Raw genomic sequence first — 18,044 nt, 5'->3', positions numbered from 1 at the left:
TGTACGTAGTACCATCAACATTGTGTGGCATGACTGCCCATTGTTTTCTGCAGGAGACTATTAAAGCCCTTGCTCTGCACCCTCATAGCCTTTAAGCTATTCATTGACATCATTCTGTATTTAAATCATGAGCTGTTATACATTTTTCAAATACGCCCAATAAAGGTTTTTCCAAAGCAGATCACTCATCACACAGATCTAAACTCCACAAGTGTCAGAGTCATTTATTACTCACACAAGGTTCAATAAATGTAAGGGAGGAACTTCACTTGATGCTAAAAATACAGAGAACATTAAGAGCACCACATCCTGGGGTTTCAGCACTCAGTGACTCAGTGTTGGCTCCTGTCCAGCAGCTCATATGTTCTGTTTGGTCATCATGCTTTTACTTTTGTTATAAAGCTAACTTCGCTTCCAGTCTGACCCTGTAATATTCCTTGTTCTTGTTATTAATAGATTTTGTGAAACTGAGAAACTGAGGTAACAAAATACATTTTCATCCAAAACTATATTCTTACTACAAACCTCTATACCAGTCTGGAAAATATCAGAACATAATTAGCAGGTAGGTGTCCGAGGAAAGTTACTACCAAGAACAGATGCAAAAAAAACGAAAAGATTAGGACACTGAGGTCTTTACAATTGCAGTACTTCTAGTCACCGTTTCAAAGAGCTGTACCATTTACTGTTAACGGAAAACACATTGTCCAATAGCACACTGTGTTCTACTCAAAAGTCCTGCTTTGCTCACCAATCCTCGACTCTCAGGACAAAGCACCAAAAGAGGGAGTAAACAATAACATGTAGAAAACAGATTGTGGGCCTGATGCATGTTCTGCATCAAGAAATATTAGTTCAAATGTTTTAACATGTTTATGGCATAAACAAGGTATTTTAGGGCATATTTAAAAATCTTCAAGATGTGACATTCACAGGTAATTTGGGGCAATATCAGGTACATTATGCAATGTGATGGTGCATTCCACACATTTCCCTCTTTGTAGTGACATAAATAGTTTGTTATTCAATTAAGAAGCTTAAAAACACATTTTGAAATATGTTTATTCAACATTTTCAATTTTAGGGAAGTGCAAAAATATTCTAACAATTGATAAGAAGACTTTTATTATTAAATATCTATCAAAAAATCTCTAAAAAATATGTTCTAAATTAGCCATAAAAAAGTAATAGTACACTAATTTACTGAAAGCTCCCATGAATTGGCATTTTAAGATTATTTTCCTATGAGTTTTGATAGGTTCCCACATGAATGACATTAAGAGGTACTTGATAATCAAAAACGACTCGTGACTTGATTTAATTTTGAAAACCCAAATATTTTCTTGCACATTTTGTTGAATGAACTTTTTTAACTGTAGATACCACCAAATCAGTTTACTAACCATACATTGGATTTTTTTTTTTAAATATGTGTCTCAATTAATAACACATTTTAATTTGGTGGGATATTCAACAACCTGTGCTTTGGCTAGAATGCAACAAGATGTTTAATTGACTTGCAGAACTGATTGAAGATGTACAAACTCTGGTCTTGCTTCTCCCAAAGATTAAAAACAAAAAATATGTGAAGTATTTCTACATCATAAATAAGTAACAGAATGAGTGGGTCAGAAAGAGTCATTGTCTGAACTCCCCCCCCAGGACCCTACCCTCTGACCCCGACTCAGCTGCTGACACTAGCCTCCCCTCCCCCCTCACTGATAATGTCACTAACACTTGATCTTACGGACAGTCCACCATGAGAGCCGTTGCTATGGAGAGAGTGACTGTGTGCATAGCTGTATCTATGGGAACCGCTGCTTCTGGGAGAGTTGCTGTTGCTCTTAGGATAGCCTGACTGAAAGGTTTTGCCAAAGGAAACCTTATCGAAGGATTTTTGGCTACGGAAGCTGTGCTCAGAACCTGAGTCCTGCTGGGTGTCAGGCTTTGAAAAATGATCTGGTTCCTCTTCCCCTCCGACACAATGGTCTCCTGCAGGTGCAGAGGCATGATGGGAGGTCAGCACATCTCGTAGCCTGTCTTCACGCAAAAACTCCCTGACAGAGGGTGGCGATCTGGGCATCGTGCGGTCAGGCAGTCTGACATTAGGAGCGGGCGAGATGCGTACGTCTACCTAAAATCAGAAATTGCATGTTTGATGAGAAAGATGTTGTGGTATATTAAACAAACCACTTAATTAATCGGATGCAGGCTAGGAATAAAGTGCTACTTCCAGAAAATAGACAAACTTAGGAACTATAACAACACTATATGATACAGGACAAGCGCCTCATGGAGGACCTTGAAAGAAAAGTTACTGGTCTCAAAAATATAAATAATCAAATTTGACATGATTTTGGTATACACTGTAATAGGTCAAATGAATCCAGGTCACGTCATGCAGTTCGAAAACATTAAAATTCAGTTTACAGTGTGTGGTGTTGATTCATCCTTTTAACCAAAGTGTCATATTTGCCCTATACTGTATATGGAATTCATGGTCTAAAATCCTAAGCTACAAATGTAATAATACCAATACTGAAGTTATAACCCAATCACATTTCCCTTGCAATTGGAAAACATGTCCTATACATTGCTTTGTAATGCCTTACCAAAGAGGGAGCATCAGTCTTCTTCCAACCGTCCCCGTACTCCCCTCGTCCTAAAGTAGAGGAGAGCTGAGGTCTCCCCGGAGGATGGAAGTCTGACTTGTCAATTCCAGCCATTGAGGCTAATTGGCCGAGACTACAAAAAAACAAAGAAGAGATTAAATTAATTAGAGTTAAGGAAAAGCGCACATGCATTTCAATCACACCCTATAGTCATTTTAGAAACTGACCTGGTAAAAAGTAAACAATTTCTCACATATAGGTTGCTGTGCTCAACTGCTAAATAAAATGGCAGTGAGACGTTACGTACGATTAATAACTTCACGATACACTGGTGAATGAAGCGTATTCAAACCCCTCTCATTCAGTAAAAGAAATACAAAAAAGGAAACATCCACAAAAGCCCACTCAAGAGGAACAAACTTCAGGAGAGTAAAATAGTTTCTATATTACATCCATATATGTATGTGTGCTATTCGGGGGCTGAAGGCTAATATAAATTAAAGCTCTATGCTCTGTCATGGTGAAACTCATCCGGTAAAAATGAAAGTATCTTTTAAACTGGGCACAGCACCATGTTTCTAAATGGAGCATCAGAACAAGTGGACTTCTGTTTTTAAAGGGCATCTCAGAACGAAACAGAAATCCAACAAAGTGACCACAGTAAGCAGTCGGTTTACAAAAAGTAGCCCATCCGATAAATAGATGATGGAGATAAACATCTGACCCCGGAGTCAGTGATAGGATGTGCTTTTAAGCTTTTGAGTCTTTATGAACACAGAAAGGGTCTACTTGACTGTTTCACTTTGACGTCTGAGGTCATCATGCAGTCCAGTATGATGGACCATCAACCAACCAACTTTGAGATGATCGAAAAGTAGAGCAAATCAAATAACACTAAATGTATTATCTTATACCTTTATTGCAAGTATACTGTAAGGTTGACTGATTGATTTGTGCATTGACAAAATATTCACACAATCTAAAAAATCTTGTTGAAGAATCACAAGTAATGTGGAACTAATGGCCTAGTAGCGAATTACACTTTGCGATATTAGGATATCAGAAAGAGACAAATTATAGTCTCATATCACAATATTAATGTCAATATATTACCAAGCCTTAACAACTTGTGTATTTTTATACATAAGCACATTTTATAAAGTATCAATATTTATATAAATATATTAGGGCTGTCCCGAATACCATTTTTCGGGCTCCGGATATTCGGTAGTAATCAGCAGCGAATATTCGGATATTCGTCGCGGGGGGTGGGTGCGTAGTGATCAGCAGCGAAGCCAGGCTTCAACACGTGTATTTCGGTGTATTCAAGGCATTCATTTTGTTATTCTACAGTATTGTTGTTTTATAGTTATTTGTTGATATATATAACCCAATTTAGTAAAGGATAACGTTTATGGTTAAGCGTTAGCACCCCCCGAAGAGGCACAAGCTCTAACGTTGATATTGGAGATTTCAATAAATTCAATTTGTCAGCCGCAGTGCAGCGCGGCTGACAAACCCGAATAACAAATTGAAAACGGAATAGTAGGCCGACGACCGAATATTCGAGTACAGCCCTAAAATATATCAGGACAAAAAGTGAGCGAATACTTTTTCCTGAAACTTTCAGAATCTCTTTACACAGAAGGGACACATGTTTATGCATAAAATACATGCAAAAGTGGATTTTGCATAATAGGTGACCTTTAAAGTGTCATAAAGCAATGTTTGAAAAAACAGCCTTAATAGACAGTGTTATCAGCTTATTACTGATATGTTCGTCAACTTAGTGGACTAGCAGACTCCGAGCGCACTGAGTATCACATAAAGTTTAGCCCACCAATTTCTGGAACAAAGATATCTGGGTATCCAACTAGAGGTTTAACTTTTGTATCTTCTATAATCTATACATTCCATTTTGTGCTGAGCAGGTAGGGTTGACTTGGCTTGTCTGAGCTCATTTGCTTTAAAAGAAACGTCCTGTTGTTTTATAATGAGAGATGAGGGAGAGCCGATAGGAGTAAACCATACATTTTTATTTTTGTAAAGATCTATAAACTATACCTATACCCATTTAATAATTTGCTAAATCTCATCTGCAAAAACAATGATCTGATCCTATTGCAGTCCCCTAACTGGTGTTCAACTAAATGTACACTTTGGGTTGTAGTACGGTGGAAGCGACTGTGTTTTATTTATGCAGCAAACCCAGCAATTGCAGCTGTACAGTGTTGATGCAAGTAAATGCAGGTAACAAAGATGGCTGCACAGCAAGGCTTTGTCACCTTTTTACTGATATTCACTTTATGGCCAAAGTAAAAAAACGAGACAGAATCTGCTAATGGCCATTGACAATGACAATGCAACCGATCAAAGCAACAAATTACAAACATAGGTAGATAAGGACTGAATGGAAATAATAAAAGGCTTCAATTAATGAATGAAAACTAGTGGACGTCTCAAAGTGAAAGCATTGCATCAGAATGAAACTCTCCTATAGAAAAAAGGGAACAAATAGACCACTCTTTTGAAAGGGCATCCCAGAATCAAACAGAGATTCAACTCTTCATTTACAGCAGGGGTGCCCAACCTTTTTTGAACCGAGAGCTACTTTTAAAGTTGCCAGTCTGCCGAGATCTACCAGTCCAAATAGAGAGGCGTAGCCATTACTGACAGCCTACTACCAGGTATAAATACACACTTCTACTTGTATAAAACTGACCTTTGTACAATTAATACTTCATAAAATCCTGCAGATCCTTTATCTTACCTCTTTCTAATCTACACACATACAAGTATTCAACTGAAGTTACACAACAGTGTTGTTGATACAGAGTTGGAGTTTATTCACACGTCACATACTACAGTGGGTGATGTTTTCAAGAAACATTGAACAGTGCTGCCACATATGACACAGGGAAAAAAAAAAGACTCTGAACCCTTTCTTTGCCATTATATAAAAATAGTGTTGCTACAAAAGTATAAATTAGGCTTACTAATAAGACAACTCAGATCTGAAGCTACACAGGAATCTGCTGCCAAAGTGCAATAAAAAAAGATTATCTAAAAAATGTATAGAATCAAACCCTTTTTTTGTTGCATTTTAGTAGAGTATAAAAAGAAATGCCTTTAAAATAGGATGCAAGCAACTCTAGTTTCTTAACCTGAATTGATAATAGACTATAATCAATTTAAGTTTGCATTCTTATACCATTTTGTACAATAATTATAATGAATAAGTTCAAACTTACAGCTGATTAATAACGGTATCTAACTTTAGTTTTTATTATATCAAAAACCTGTTGAAATGCTTCTGTTATTTTTACTCTCCCCAAAAAGCGCGTCGGCAGCCTCCAGGAATGCTTCTTTCACAACTTCGCCATCTTTGAAAGACTTCATGTGTTTCGCAAGAACGTGACACGATAAGATGCTATGGTAGCAGCCTTGCTCTTGTTGTTGGGCCTGGTGAAAATGGACTGCTGTGCATTTAGCTGTCCTTTCAGGCCCCTCCCCTTTTGGGAGCGTAGGGCAGAATTAGGAGGGAATTCCGTCTCGTAGCGTTTGTGCTCCTAAATTACTCTTCTTCGATAAAGCCACGCTCGCATTGCAGATGAGACAGATGGACTTTGAATTGGAATAGATACAAAAATAATCATCCTCCCACTCGGAGTGAAAATTATATATTTTGGGCTCTTTTGCTTCTGCCATAATTGCGGTCTTGTGTGTGTGCGGACTGTCACTCCTGTTGACACGGACAACGTCAGCGAAATAGTGCCCACTGCCCACCAGCCACGCCCCGACACATGGGGTCCCGCCGGCCAATCACAAAGCTTTGATGCGTTCAAGTGCATTATTTTGGCACAGGAAGATTATGTCATAGGACATTAACGATAAAACCGAATATTGTTGTTCTATTTTTAGACACATCTCGCGATCGACTGGGAATCTCTCCGCGATCGACCGGTCGATCGCGATCGACTGGTTGGGCACCCCTGTTGTAGGGTGTAGGCCTACCTACTTGAACACTGAGGAAGCCATATCAACATTCCTGTTGAATTGTTCATTCAGGGATTCAGTGCAGAATCAAAACCAGCTTGATGGTATTTTGGTCTGTGACTCCTTTTTATTTTAGTTTGTGTTACCTTGTAGGTGGTTGTACTGTTAAGTAACTTGACAAATAACCATAATAACCGACATGAAAAAATATCGTGATAAATATCGTCTATCGTGATACTGCTTGAAAAATATCGTGATATTATATATTCCAATATCGCCCACCCCTACTTTCAATTGACTTGTCCGGTGGACAAGTGACGTTTTTCACCCTCATTTATTGACAAATTATAGATAAATTCAGTTTACAAAAGGCAGAACTCGTTCGCAAATTGTCCGTGTCCGCCATTGTTCGTTTAGAAATGTTAGTTTCAGTTCTGCTTGTCGATTCAGGAAATGCATCTCGCCGCTTTCTGTACTGTAGACGGGGGCGGGGCGGGAAGTGTAGCACAGTGGCAGGGTTCAAACTCGGTTCCGAGCAAATAACCGGTCGATCGCGAGGGGTAAATCAGGGGTTGGGCACCCCTGATTTACAGGAAGCAGTCGGTTTACAAAAATATCCTGGCACTCGGGGTGTGTGCACTAGAGCCACATCTTCCCCTCAGTCATGTGGCAGGATCCCTTCATCACATTACTCTTGTGCAACATCATTACATTACATTGCATTTAGCTGACGCTTTTATCCAAAGCGACTTACAATAAGTACATTCGACCAGGAAGACACAACCTTGAAGAAAACAGAATCATATAAGTACATCAGGTTTCATAGTGCCAAACATTTCAAGTGCTACTCAACTGGCTTTAGGTAAGCCAGTCCTTTATTAGTATAAAAGTGCTTTGTTAGTAATTCTATCGCTCGAAGTGGAGTCGAAAGAGATGAGTTTTCAGTTTGCGCCGGAAGATGTGCAAGCTATCTGCCGTCCTGATGTCAATGGGGAGCTCATTCCACCATCTTGGAGCCAGGACAGCAAACCCACGTGTTTTCGCCGATGGGAACTTGGGTCCCCCTCGCAGCGAGGGCGCAACGAGTCGTTTGGCTGATGCAGAGCGTAGTGCACGCGCTGGGGTGTACGGTTTAACCATGTCCTGGATGTAGGAAGGGCCAGATCCATTCGCAGCATGGTAAGCAAGTACCAGTGTCTTGAAGTGGATTCTAGCAGTTACCGGAAGCCAGTGAAGGGAGCGGAGGAGCGGAGTGGTGTTGGAAAATGTAGGAAGGTTGAAGACCAGACGAGCCGCTGCATTCTGGATGAGCTGCAGAGGTCGGATGGCACATGCAGGTAGACCAGCCAGGAGGGAGTTGCAGTAGTCTAGGTGTGAGATGACGAGAGCCTGGACCAGAACCTGAGTCGCTTTCTGTGTCAGCTGGGGACGTATCTTCCTGATGTTGTAAAGCGTGTATCTGCAGCAACGGGTTGTAGCAGCGATGTTTGCAGTGAAGGACAGGTTGTTATCTAGGGTCACACCCAGATTCCTTGCAGTCTGAGTCGGGGAAACAACTGAGGTGCCGATGTTGATTGTTAGGTCAAGAGTGGGACAATCTTTTCCCGGAAGGAAGAGCAGCTCAGTCTTGTCAAGGTTGAGCTTGAGGTGATGAGCAGACATCCACTGAGAGATGTCAGCTAGACAAGCAGAGATGCGTGCGACGACCTGGGTCTCTGAGCGGGGAAAGGACAGAATTAATTGGGTGTCGTCAGCGTAGCAGTGGTAAGAAAAACCATGCGGGCTAATGACTGATCCGAGCGAGTTTGTGTACAGGGAGAAGAGGAGGGGACCAAGAACAGAGCCCTGAGGGACCCCCGTAGTTAATTGACAAGGGTCGGACTCAGACCCTCTCCAAGTCACCCTGTAGGTACGGTCTTTCAGGTATGAGGTGAGGAGGGAAAGTGCAGAGCCTGAAACTCCAAGTTTTTGGAGCGTGCGAAGGAGGATCTGATGATTCACCGTGTCGAATGCAGCAGACAGGTCCAACAGGATGATGACAGAGGAGAGGGATGCTGTTTTGGCAGTGTGCAGTTCCTCCGTGACAGCAATGAGAGCAGTTTCTGTGGAGTGACCTGCCTTGAAACCAGACTGGTGCGGATCCAGAAGGTTGTTCTGATTGAGATAACAGGAGAGTTGTTTAAAGACAGCGCGTTCAAGTGATTTAGACAGGAACGGGAAGAGAGAGACAGGCCTGTAGTTTATAACATTTCTTTAGGAGAGAGTTTACTCTTGCCTCCTTGAGACTGTTTGGAAAGTGACCAGAAGTTAGAGAAGTGTTGATGAAATGGGTGAGAAACGGTAGAATATCAGGAGCGATAGTCTGAAGGAGGTTTGAAGGGATAGGGTCCAGAGGACAGGTGGTAGGGCGGGCAGAGGTAATGAGGGTAAGAACCTCACTTGGAGAGAGAAGGGAAAAGGAGGTAAGTGTGTTGGTGGAAGGAGGGTCTGGTGACCCAGCGGTGAGTAAAGGTGAGTCAGAAAAAGAAGAGCGAATATCATCAACCTTTTTTTCAAAGTGGGTAACAAAGTCGCTTGACAGAAGTGAGGAGGGGGGAGGAGCTTTTGGAGGGTCCAAGAGGGTGGAGAAGATGGAAAATAGTTTTTTAGGATTGGAATAGGAAGATTGGATCTTATCTTGAAAGAAAGTGCTTTTTGCCTGAGAGATCGAAGCAGAGAAAGAGGAGAGGAGAGCTTGATAGGTTAGGAGGTCGTCACGGTGTTTGGATTTCCACCATTTCCGCTCTGCTGCCCTAAGGACGGTTCTATTAGCACGCAGTGCATCATTTAGCCAGGGAGCAGGAGGGGACTGACGAGCCTGCCGAGATGTGAGAGGACAGAGAGAGTCCAGAGTGGATGAGAGAGTAGAGAGGAGAGTTTCTGCAGCAGAGTTTGGAGGCAGGAGTTGGAACGAATCAGAGGAAGGGAGGGCTGAGAGCACCGACGAGGCAAAGGTAGAGGGGGAGAGGGAGCGAAGGTTACGGCGGACAAGTGCAGGATGGGAAGAGATTAGTTTGTTATGTTTGGAAAGGGATAGAGAGAATGAAATGAAGAAGTGATCGGATGTGTGGAGCGGGTTTACAGAGAGGTTAGAAGTAGCGCAGTTCCTTGAGAATATGAGATCAAGGACATTGCCAGCTTTATGAGTCGGTGGGGACGGAGACAGTGAGAAAGCAAAGGCGGTTAACAGAGATGTTACTTCGTCTATCTTCCCCGTCTGGAGGTTGAAGTCTCCGAGAAGTACAGCGGGAGGGCCAGTTTCAGGGATGAGTGAGAGGAGATTATCTAATTCCTCCAAGAAGTCCCCCAAGGCGCCTGGTGGACGGTAGAGAACAACAATGGTTAACTGTATAGGATGGGTTACTGTATTTACTGTATGTTACTGTATTATTTACTGCATGGAATTCAAAGGTGGAAGGAGTGAAGTTAGGTAGCTTGAAGAGGGAAAAGCTCCATTTGGGAGAGAGCAGGAGACCAGTGCCACCTCCTCTGCCAGTGGGTCTGGGTGTATGGGAGAAGCAATATGCAGTGGAGAGAGCTGCTGGGGTGGATGTGTTGGATGGAGTAATCCAGGTCTCAGTGAGAGCAAGGAAATCCAGAGACTGCAGGGAGGCGTAGCCAGAGATGAAGTCAGCCTTAGGAACAGCTGACTGGCAATTCCACAGGCCACCAGAAACTAGATGTTGGATCTCAGTGGAGCACGTGGGATAGACGAGAGCAGGCCGGTTATATCGATTAGGAGATACACGGGGCCAGTGATAATTGCGAGAAGACACATGAACAGGAATGGAGAAAATACACATGATTATAGCATGAGGGGCTAGAAAACTAAAGAAAAGATAAATAAGACACCAGCTCAATCAGAGTAGGATTTGCCTCCTTCGTGACTCCCGCAGGACTCCCGCAGGACTCCAATGTCTTTGTCAGTCTTACTCCCGCAGGACTCCAATGTCTTTGTCAGTCTTCGGCTGTCTGACGCTGAAGCTGACGCTCCAGGATAGAGCTACCCAAAATGGACGCCTGATTGCTCAGTTCTCACAGCTGTAGGGCCATGGCCCTCTAATTAGTTAACTATCTACAGCTGATGGGCGACAATAGACTGGCCCTGCCTATATTAATGCAGGCTTGAGTGCTGAGACCTGTAAAGCAGGTTTCGCCTGAGCAGATCTGAGATTTAAAATCTCTCAAACGCGATTTAGCCGTTTAAGCTACAATAACAATTTATACAGAGTCGAATAAATGAAACAGAGAAGTCTAATTAAACAAGAATATAACTTACAGTGGTTGCTGCGTCAATAGGTAATGTCGTCACCGGGTCCAGATGCACACTGAGTTCATCAGATTATAAATGCGGTATTTAAATGCTTTTTAAGGTTCAAAATGACTGAGTCACGCGGTTGTACTTCACGCTATCAATAGACTGGCCCTGCCTATATTAATGCAGGCTTGAGTACTGAGACCTGTAAAGCAGGTTTCGCCTGAGCAGATCTGAGATTTAAAATCTCTCAAACGCGATTTAGCCGTTTAAGCTACAATAACAATTTATACAGAGTCGAATAAATGAAACCATCATTTACAAGCTCTCAAAATACTTGGCTTTTTCACTTTGATTTCTGATCATCTTCATCTACAAAACATGATGTGGTTTTTCCACACACAAGGTCTAAGTCTATGTTACTAAGCTCTAGTTTTGAAACATTTAAAAAATATATTGTCAATGAATGACCTTTGGGCAGTTTTTAAACCATTGGCCAACAAAATGTAAGGCATCACCTTGGTTTCGATAACCTAATAGACGTTTACCTAAAAATATAATAAATTGATTGATAATAACAATGGTCCCGGAAGAAATGATATGAAAACTAAATCTGATAAAGAAACATATGACAATAAAAAATCAAAAACAAGAATGAAACTCCTTTGTGACTCAGCAAGTCAGCATGTGTGAAAAACCAACATCATATGATGGCAGAGCGGAATTTCCACAGATATCTTGTGTAATTGAAAGTCACAAGGTTATTTAACAATTCTTTAAACCACAGACACCCAAAAACTATTTGGCAATGTCCAATTGAACAATGGAAAAGAGTTCTGACCCAGCATCCTTGAGGAGATCCAGGAAGGCATGGAACTTTGTGAATGAGCTCTCGATGCTCTCCAGGACGGCCTCATCTTCCAGAGCACTGACGGCCGCTGGAGCTGAAGCAGAGCCGGTGGCAGCCAGCGCCTCCGAGAGGGAGAAGTTGTTGTCACGGAGACGGGCATTGTCCAACTCGTACTGCACAGAAATAAGAAAGAAATAGAGAATAAAGGAGCATAAGGAAGCCAGTCTTTTGATGGTTCATTTCCAAAACTACTTTACACAGTTCTGTAACTTAGACCCGTGACAAACATGACATAATTGGGAGAAGTAAGTGTCCCCTTTTGAGTGGCCCTTGAGCACAGCACGGGACCCCTACTCTGCTCCACTGTAATACCTGCTGACTGCCCTAATACTAGGATGGGTTAAATGCAGAGGCTAAATTTCACTGTGTGTTCGGTGCTGTGTACACAGTTGATGCTATAATGAGGATTTGATTTCAATCTTTATTTACTGTTGTCTACGATCTAAGGACATTTCAGACTGAACAATAAACACTTTGGAGTTAAACGACCATAATTATCCAAGGGCAGCTTCAGTGTGGCTGACCAACACCTAAACTATATAATGCTAGTGTGGAGTCTAAATCCTGCTATGTGACAGCAGAAAGCTCGGCACAGACAAGATTCCAGTTGCAAAAGAGGAAAACTGAAGAAAAATAAATAGGGGAGAAAATCATATGTTATTATTTTGAGCTCATCATTACCTCCATGAGCCTTGACTCAGCTCTCAGTCTGGCTCTGCGCTCCTCTGCCAGCCTCAGACGACACTCTTTTAGCTCCATCTGCAGGGCGTAAAACACACACGGATATACAGCATGTTCCCAGTGCTTCATAGTAAGTCCAAAAGATTAGCACTTGTCTTACATACAAAACTTTTAAAAGCTCAAAAAACATTTGTTAGCCTGATGTGACCAACCTGTAAATGGTTCAACTTCCGTTCAGTGATCCTGTCCTGGAGATGAGGAGAAGATGGTCTCTGCTCCACTTCCACGACTACTTCTTCATCTTCCACTTCCTCATAGTCATCTGCCTCTGAATCCGTCTCCATAGTAACCTTCACGGTAGCTGCACCCTAATGATAAACCATTAAGTTGAAAAAACTATTTGTCTGCTGTATGCTTTACACGGTTATTAAGATACATTTGAATTTGTTTTGTAGCTTCTATAGTTATACACTGTATAAAAGAAAACTCACCTCAAAGCTTTGATCCATCACACAAACTCCAGGAGGAAAACCTCTGCAACAAAGGCATCAAACAGAATATTAGTGTAGAGCGCCATCACAGCGAAACCAGGCGAATGCCATGGAAATAAAGGAGGTACGTTTCTTTCGGGATGGTTCAGGGGACATGTTGAGAGAATGAAGCCAAAACAGTTTTATCATTTAAAAATGATGCAAGAGTGTTGATTGGTTTGCCAACATCTCCTCACCTCTGGCGTTCAGCTCGTGCAGCAGCTCGCCAAGGTACACACTCGGAGCGGGAATAAGGCTTCTGGGTCGGAGCAGCGTCTGAACGCCGTCCTCTGGGAGATGGTCCTTTACGAGGGGCTGCACCAGAAAGACAGCCCTGTTAACAACTGGACATTCATGAAGGGAGAGCTTTAAGCCACACAGGGATGGTTATAAACATCACAAGCAAAAGAGAAGAAAGGCTAATGAGTCCAGTTGAAAACATTTGTTGTATATCTATCAGTTATTGAGACAGAAATATGGCACATACATACATCTTTTGCTTTTGATATTTATTAGAGGGTATTCACGGCAAGGGGAATCAAAATGGTTGACTTTCTACCAAGGAACTACATAATTATCCCATCTATATAAAAGGTAGACTTGTTGTTTAAACCTTTTTTTTCAAGGACATGTAAACCATATCAACAATTTTTTGAATTGCAGAACAAAGATAGAAGAGGAAGAAGTTCATACCATGTCTCCAGATGACTTTAAAGCCAAAAGGTAACAAAGAAAACAGGTAAGTATGAAATTAAAAAAAGGTATCTCAAACACAACAAAAGAGATCCAACACTGAAGGTTGTGCAATGTATTCATTTACCTATCCTAAATGTAGTTTTCCCCCTGGCTGTGCTGGGTACAGCTCTCCTCTTAGGAGCAGACGCTCTCTGTGGCTCTGAGGCTGCAGGCTTGATCCAGCAGTACTGTAGTACAACATGAGAAGAATACAAGCCATGACCACAACTTTGCAACAAAGAAGAAGCAAGCATGCACTCTGCATTTGGAAATCATTTGATATATCCTAAAAGAAGGTCGGCTGAGATGCATTGCACAAACACATTTTTTTTAATGGCTTGGGTGGCACTGCTCGGGGAGCGAAGGGTGGGGGGGGGGTAGTCTGGGCTCATCTGCACGTGTATTTATTTATTTTTATTATATGTACTATGTTGTATGTTCTTTCCTACTATGACTATGTATGTCATTAAGTATGGTATTCCTGTCATGCTATGTTTTTTTTAAATTATTTCTTGTTGGCTGTTATGTTTGTTTTCTACGTTGAAAAAGGGAAGCATTATTTCCACCCCAAAGAAGTGTGTACTGTTGCTTACACTTGTATGCTTCTTCTCAATACAAATATTTGAAACAAGCCAGCATGCAACAACACCACTCATTCATTAAGACCCTGAATAAAGACATGATCTGAGACACTCACCTCTGAAGACTGTCCGTCAGCATTCATCAATACTTTCTCTAGAACTGTTTTAATTAGAACCTTGTCTGTGAAAAAACAAAACATTCATTAAGGAGAAAGATTTATCCAAAGATTTATGATTTGTAGTTTTCAGCTTTCAGATTGGATAACAATTATAGTACTAACTAATTATATTATTATAGAGAAGCTATTGCATTTTTTGCTATGGAAACACTACATACTTCATACTTGGTTAGAATAAGTGTGCCATTGGGACGCAGCTAAATAAACATCCAATAGAGCACTAGCTTCATCTAGAGGCCAAAACTCTTATTACACCTACAAGTACTGTGTGAACAAAATATACCTATAATTTATTATATTGTCCAAAGTTTTCTCCCGTGTGAAAAACATCTAGACAATCATATAAGTTTGATTGCATTGAGGAAGCTTCTTACCAATTAAAGGGTTGCTACGGATGTCCAGCACACAAAGGGCAGAATTTGTTTTCAAGGCTTCCAGCAACCGGCGAGCCCCTTCGTTGGACAGACCACACCTCTGTAGGTCAACAGCTGTTCAACCAATCACAAAACATCAAACATGAGCACAATGCCTGCCAAAACAGCAACAAAACACGCTTTGCTTTGTCTCATTGTTATTCTGTCAGACCCACACACCTACTCACCTTTAACCCAGAGGTCCTCTGCCAGTTCATGAGCAAGAGCAGCAGCGCCCCGGTCCCCGATCAAGGTGTTACAGTTCAGTGTGACACGGCGCAGACCTCCCATACCCTCAAACTGAGGATGACGATACCTCAGAGACTCTGCCCATGCAGTACCATGCCTCTGCATTCCCTGATGCTGAGAGGAACAATTGCATTCATATACAATTCTCTTTTTAAATACAGGTACATTTTTAGAAGGGTCTGGGTTTACAATTATTTAATAATCACTACAGAAGATAGAACACATTCAATATAGTTTGCCAGTAACGTCTCAAATGTGAGATGTTGCACCTTGATGATGTTGGCCATATGCTCTGCCCCTCTCCAGGTGAGATGACATCCTGTAAAGTCTACCGTCCTGATGCTTGTAGAATACTTCACACTTTGGCAAATAACTGAAACAGAGGAAAATGTAAGTTACAAATACATCATGCTCACATACTTCACGGTCTAGTGAAGGAATTATGAATAATAAATAATACTTTGAATATACAAACCCTCTAAGCCTTCGTCAGAGATTGGACAGTTAGCCAGAGATAGGTTTTCCAAGGAAACACTTTTTGCAAAACCCTGGAAGAGAATATAATTGTCTCATGATTCTTCCAAATGTCACTCCTAAACAGAGCTTCTATCAATATTCAGGTTTTCTGTCATGCACATCAATATGTTAGGTTTTCTCATCCTAGGTATCAGTAGTCACCACCAATTACGGTAAACAGGGTTATATTTCAACACAGTATTTGACAGTGAAGAAAAAAAGTTAATAAAGATTGCAAATTTGCTTAGTGCCTGTCTCTGTATAAGTGAAACATCAACAATGAAATGGTTGAAACTTTACTTTTTGCACTTCAAATCATATATGTACCTTTGTCAATGTAATGAGGTCCCTTTCTCTCAGCGGAAGTCCACTAAGCTGCAGAGTCTTCAGGTTAGGAGAGACAGTCAGGCACTCTCTCAGGGCCTTGCACAGTTTAAATGTCATGTCCTTAGAGCGAAAGGCTGGGATCCTCTTCCTGAGACAAGACTTATAGAACCTTTTGTCTGGAATTGGTGGTGATATGATTAATGTTCATTTACAAAATTGGACATTCAAGTTTTTGAAATAAACTATATTTGAAAAACATGATTAATTAAGAGGTCAAAACAGCAGTTATTCCCACTATCACTTGGTGCGCCAGGTTTAATGTTTGCCTTACCTGCATCTCCAGAAGCCAGACTAGCTTGGTATGTGCTACTTATTGCAATGTGATGTAAGTGTTTGTTGATGCAAATAGAGTTTAAAATCGGGGGCCAGTCAGTGAGGCTGACCCGGTCTCCATTAAAGTCCAGTATTCCTTTGCCCAGGTTCATTTTGACAGCAGGGAGAGGGACTGACTCCTGTCTGGCACAGGCAGAGTCATAGAAGGCCAAAAAGTCCTGGCCCCCCCGCCCCCGAATGTGAGCACTGTCTTGAACCATCTTGGACCTGGAATAAATATATTTTTGAAAGAAATTAAAAAGCGTTTCAAGTCAGAATAATTCAAGGTTAATAATGCCATGAGATTGTGTCTTCTACTTTTACTACTATTAAAACTTGATTAGAAATGACTACAGTATAATGTTTTTTTAAGTCACATTAGTACATATTCTGATATGATAAGTGTTAACTAAAGTAGTAGGGATAAATATTGGGAGTATTTCAGAGTCAATACCAATATATATTAATAACATTTCCTCAATAGCCAGTGGTGGGATGTAATGAGGTACATTTACTCAGGTATTGTGCTTAAGTACAATTCTGAAGAACTTGTACTCTACTTGAGGATTCCCATTTTATGCTAATTTATACTACATTTTGAAAGCCAATGTTGTACTTTTTTCTCCATAAAATGTATTTGAAAGCTTTAGTTACTATTACTATAAGTGAATACAAATCAACTCATAAACAAACATAGATATATTAATATAAGTTAGATCCTAACTTATATTATTAATATACCTTTATGTTTGTTTATTATTGCTGCTGGATACCCTAACTGTTAGGATATCCAGCAGCAGTACACAAAGTCAATTACATTTGCTCTACATTTACGAGTTGTTATAAAGACATTAATGCATCATAATAATCTGTAATTTAATATATGATTCTGAAATGGGCCACTAGAAGTAACGAGTACAAATGTTGGCAGCACTTGACTATATTTTGATGCCACTACTTTTATACTATTACTTGAGTAATATTTGGATTGTAAAACGTTGAATTGTAACAGAGTAGTTTTCAAATGAAGTAATGCTACTTACTTAAGTAACAAATCTGAGTACTTTTACCACCCATGTCCACAGCTGACCTCCCGTTAAAGATGACAGACTTCAGTGTAACATCTGAACATCAATGTTAGACCTAACAGTAAACACTAAGAGATGGTTTGGCTGGCTAGTAGTAAGTATATGCCACTACTTTTATACTTGTAATTAGTAGTAATTAAACAAAGTGGGAATTTAGAGTGCAGACAACCAGAGGCAAGTGGCGTTAGCAAGCTAAGCTCCTAGCAACCGTTGGTAGTGAAGGAAAGTGTCAGGCGGTATCTAACAAGCCGTAAACAGTCTTTAGCTGCACTTTCATGCACTATTAAATAACATTTATTAAGACATACCTTCCACATATACCTGAATGATCTGTCTTTGTGGCACTGCTCCCTCGTTTGTTCTTGAATACTGTCTGACAACTTATGTTATTGTTAGAGATGTGGACAAGCGCTCAAAAGTGGCGCTGTTGTGTTGTGCGGTTCATATGCGGTGAAGGCTCGAGCCGCCTCTTCCTCACTGTGTGCTGCCACCTACCGGGGCGGAGGTACAGTGGGTATATGAGAGCACATAAATGCATCAATGAATATAATCATTTTATTT

At 41.0% G+C, this 18,044-nt stretch overlaps 1 protein-coding gene across 2 annotated transcripts; it reads right to left on the bottom strand.

The window, feature by feature from the left end:
• Positions 1–193: 193 nt before the first annotated feature.
• On the bottom strand, positions 194–17,986 carry cep78 (centrosomal protein 78). Of its 2 annotated transcripts, none has more exons than XM_034237886.1 (16): positions 17,792–17,986; positions 16,355–16,623; positions 16,024–16,199; positions 15,656–15,728; positions 15,450–15,553; positions 15,120–15,294; positions 14,893–15,006; positions 14,456–14,520; positions 13,844–13,946; positions 13,221–13,338; positions 12,985–13,027; positions 12,706–12,861; positions 12,494–12,571; positions 11,744–11,925; positions 2,613–2,745; positions 194–2,134 (listed from the first exon to the last, which is right to left on the bottom strand). In XM_034237886.1, the coding sequence occupies exons 2-16, from the start codon at positions 16,614–16,616 to the stop codon at positions 1,685–1,687; spliced, it is 2,232 nt and encodes a 743-aa protein (XP_034093777.1). In that variant the 5' UTR covers positions 16,617–16,623; positions 17,792–17,986; the 3' UTR covers positions 194–1,684. The 2 variants fall into 2 exon arrangements, with proteins under 2 accessions (XP_034093777.1, XP_034093785.1); XM_034237894.1 differs by having other exon boundaries at positions 17,805–17,964.
• Positions 17,987–18,044: the final 58 nt, after the last annotated feature.

Source organism: Gymnodraco acuticeps, unplaced genomic scaffold (genome assembly GCF_902827175.1).
Source record: "Gymnodraco acuticeps unplaced genomic scaffold, fGymAcu1.1, whole genome shotgun sequence".
Taxonomy (NCBI): Eukaryota; Metazoa; Chordata; class Actinopteri; order Perciformes; family Bathydraconidae; genus Gymnodraco; species Gymnodraco acuticeps.
The sequence above is the reverse complement of the archived record's forward strand: the minus strand, read 5'-3'. Positions and strand labels throughout refer to the sequence as shown.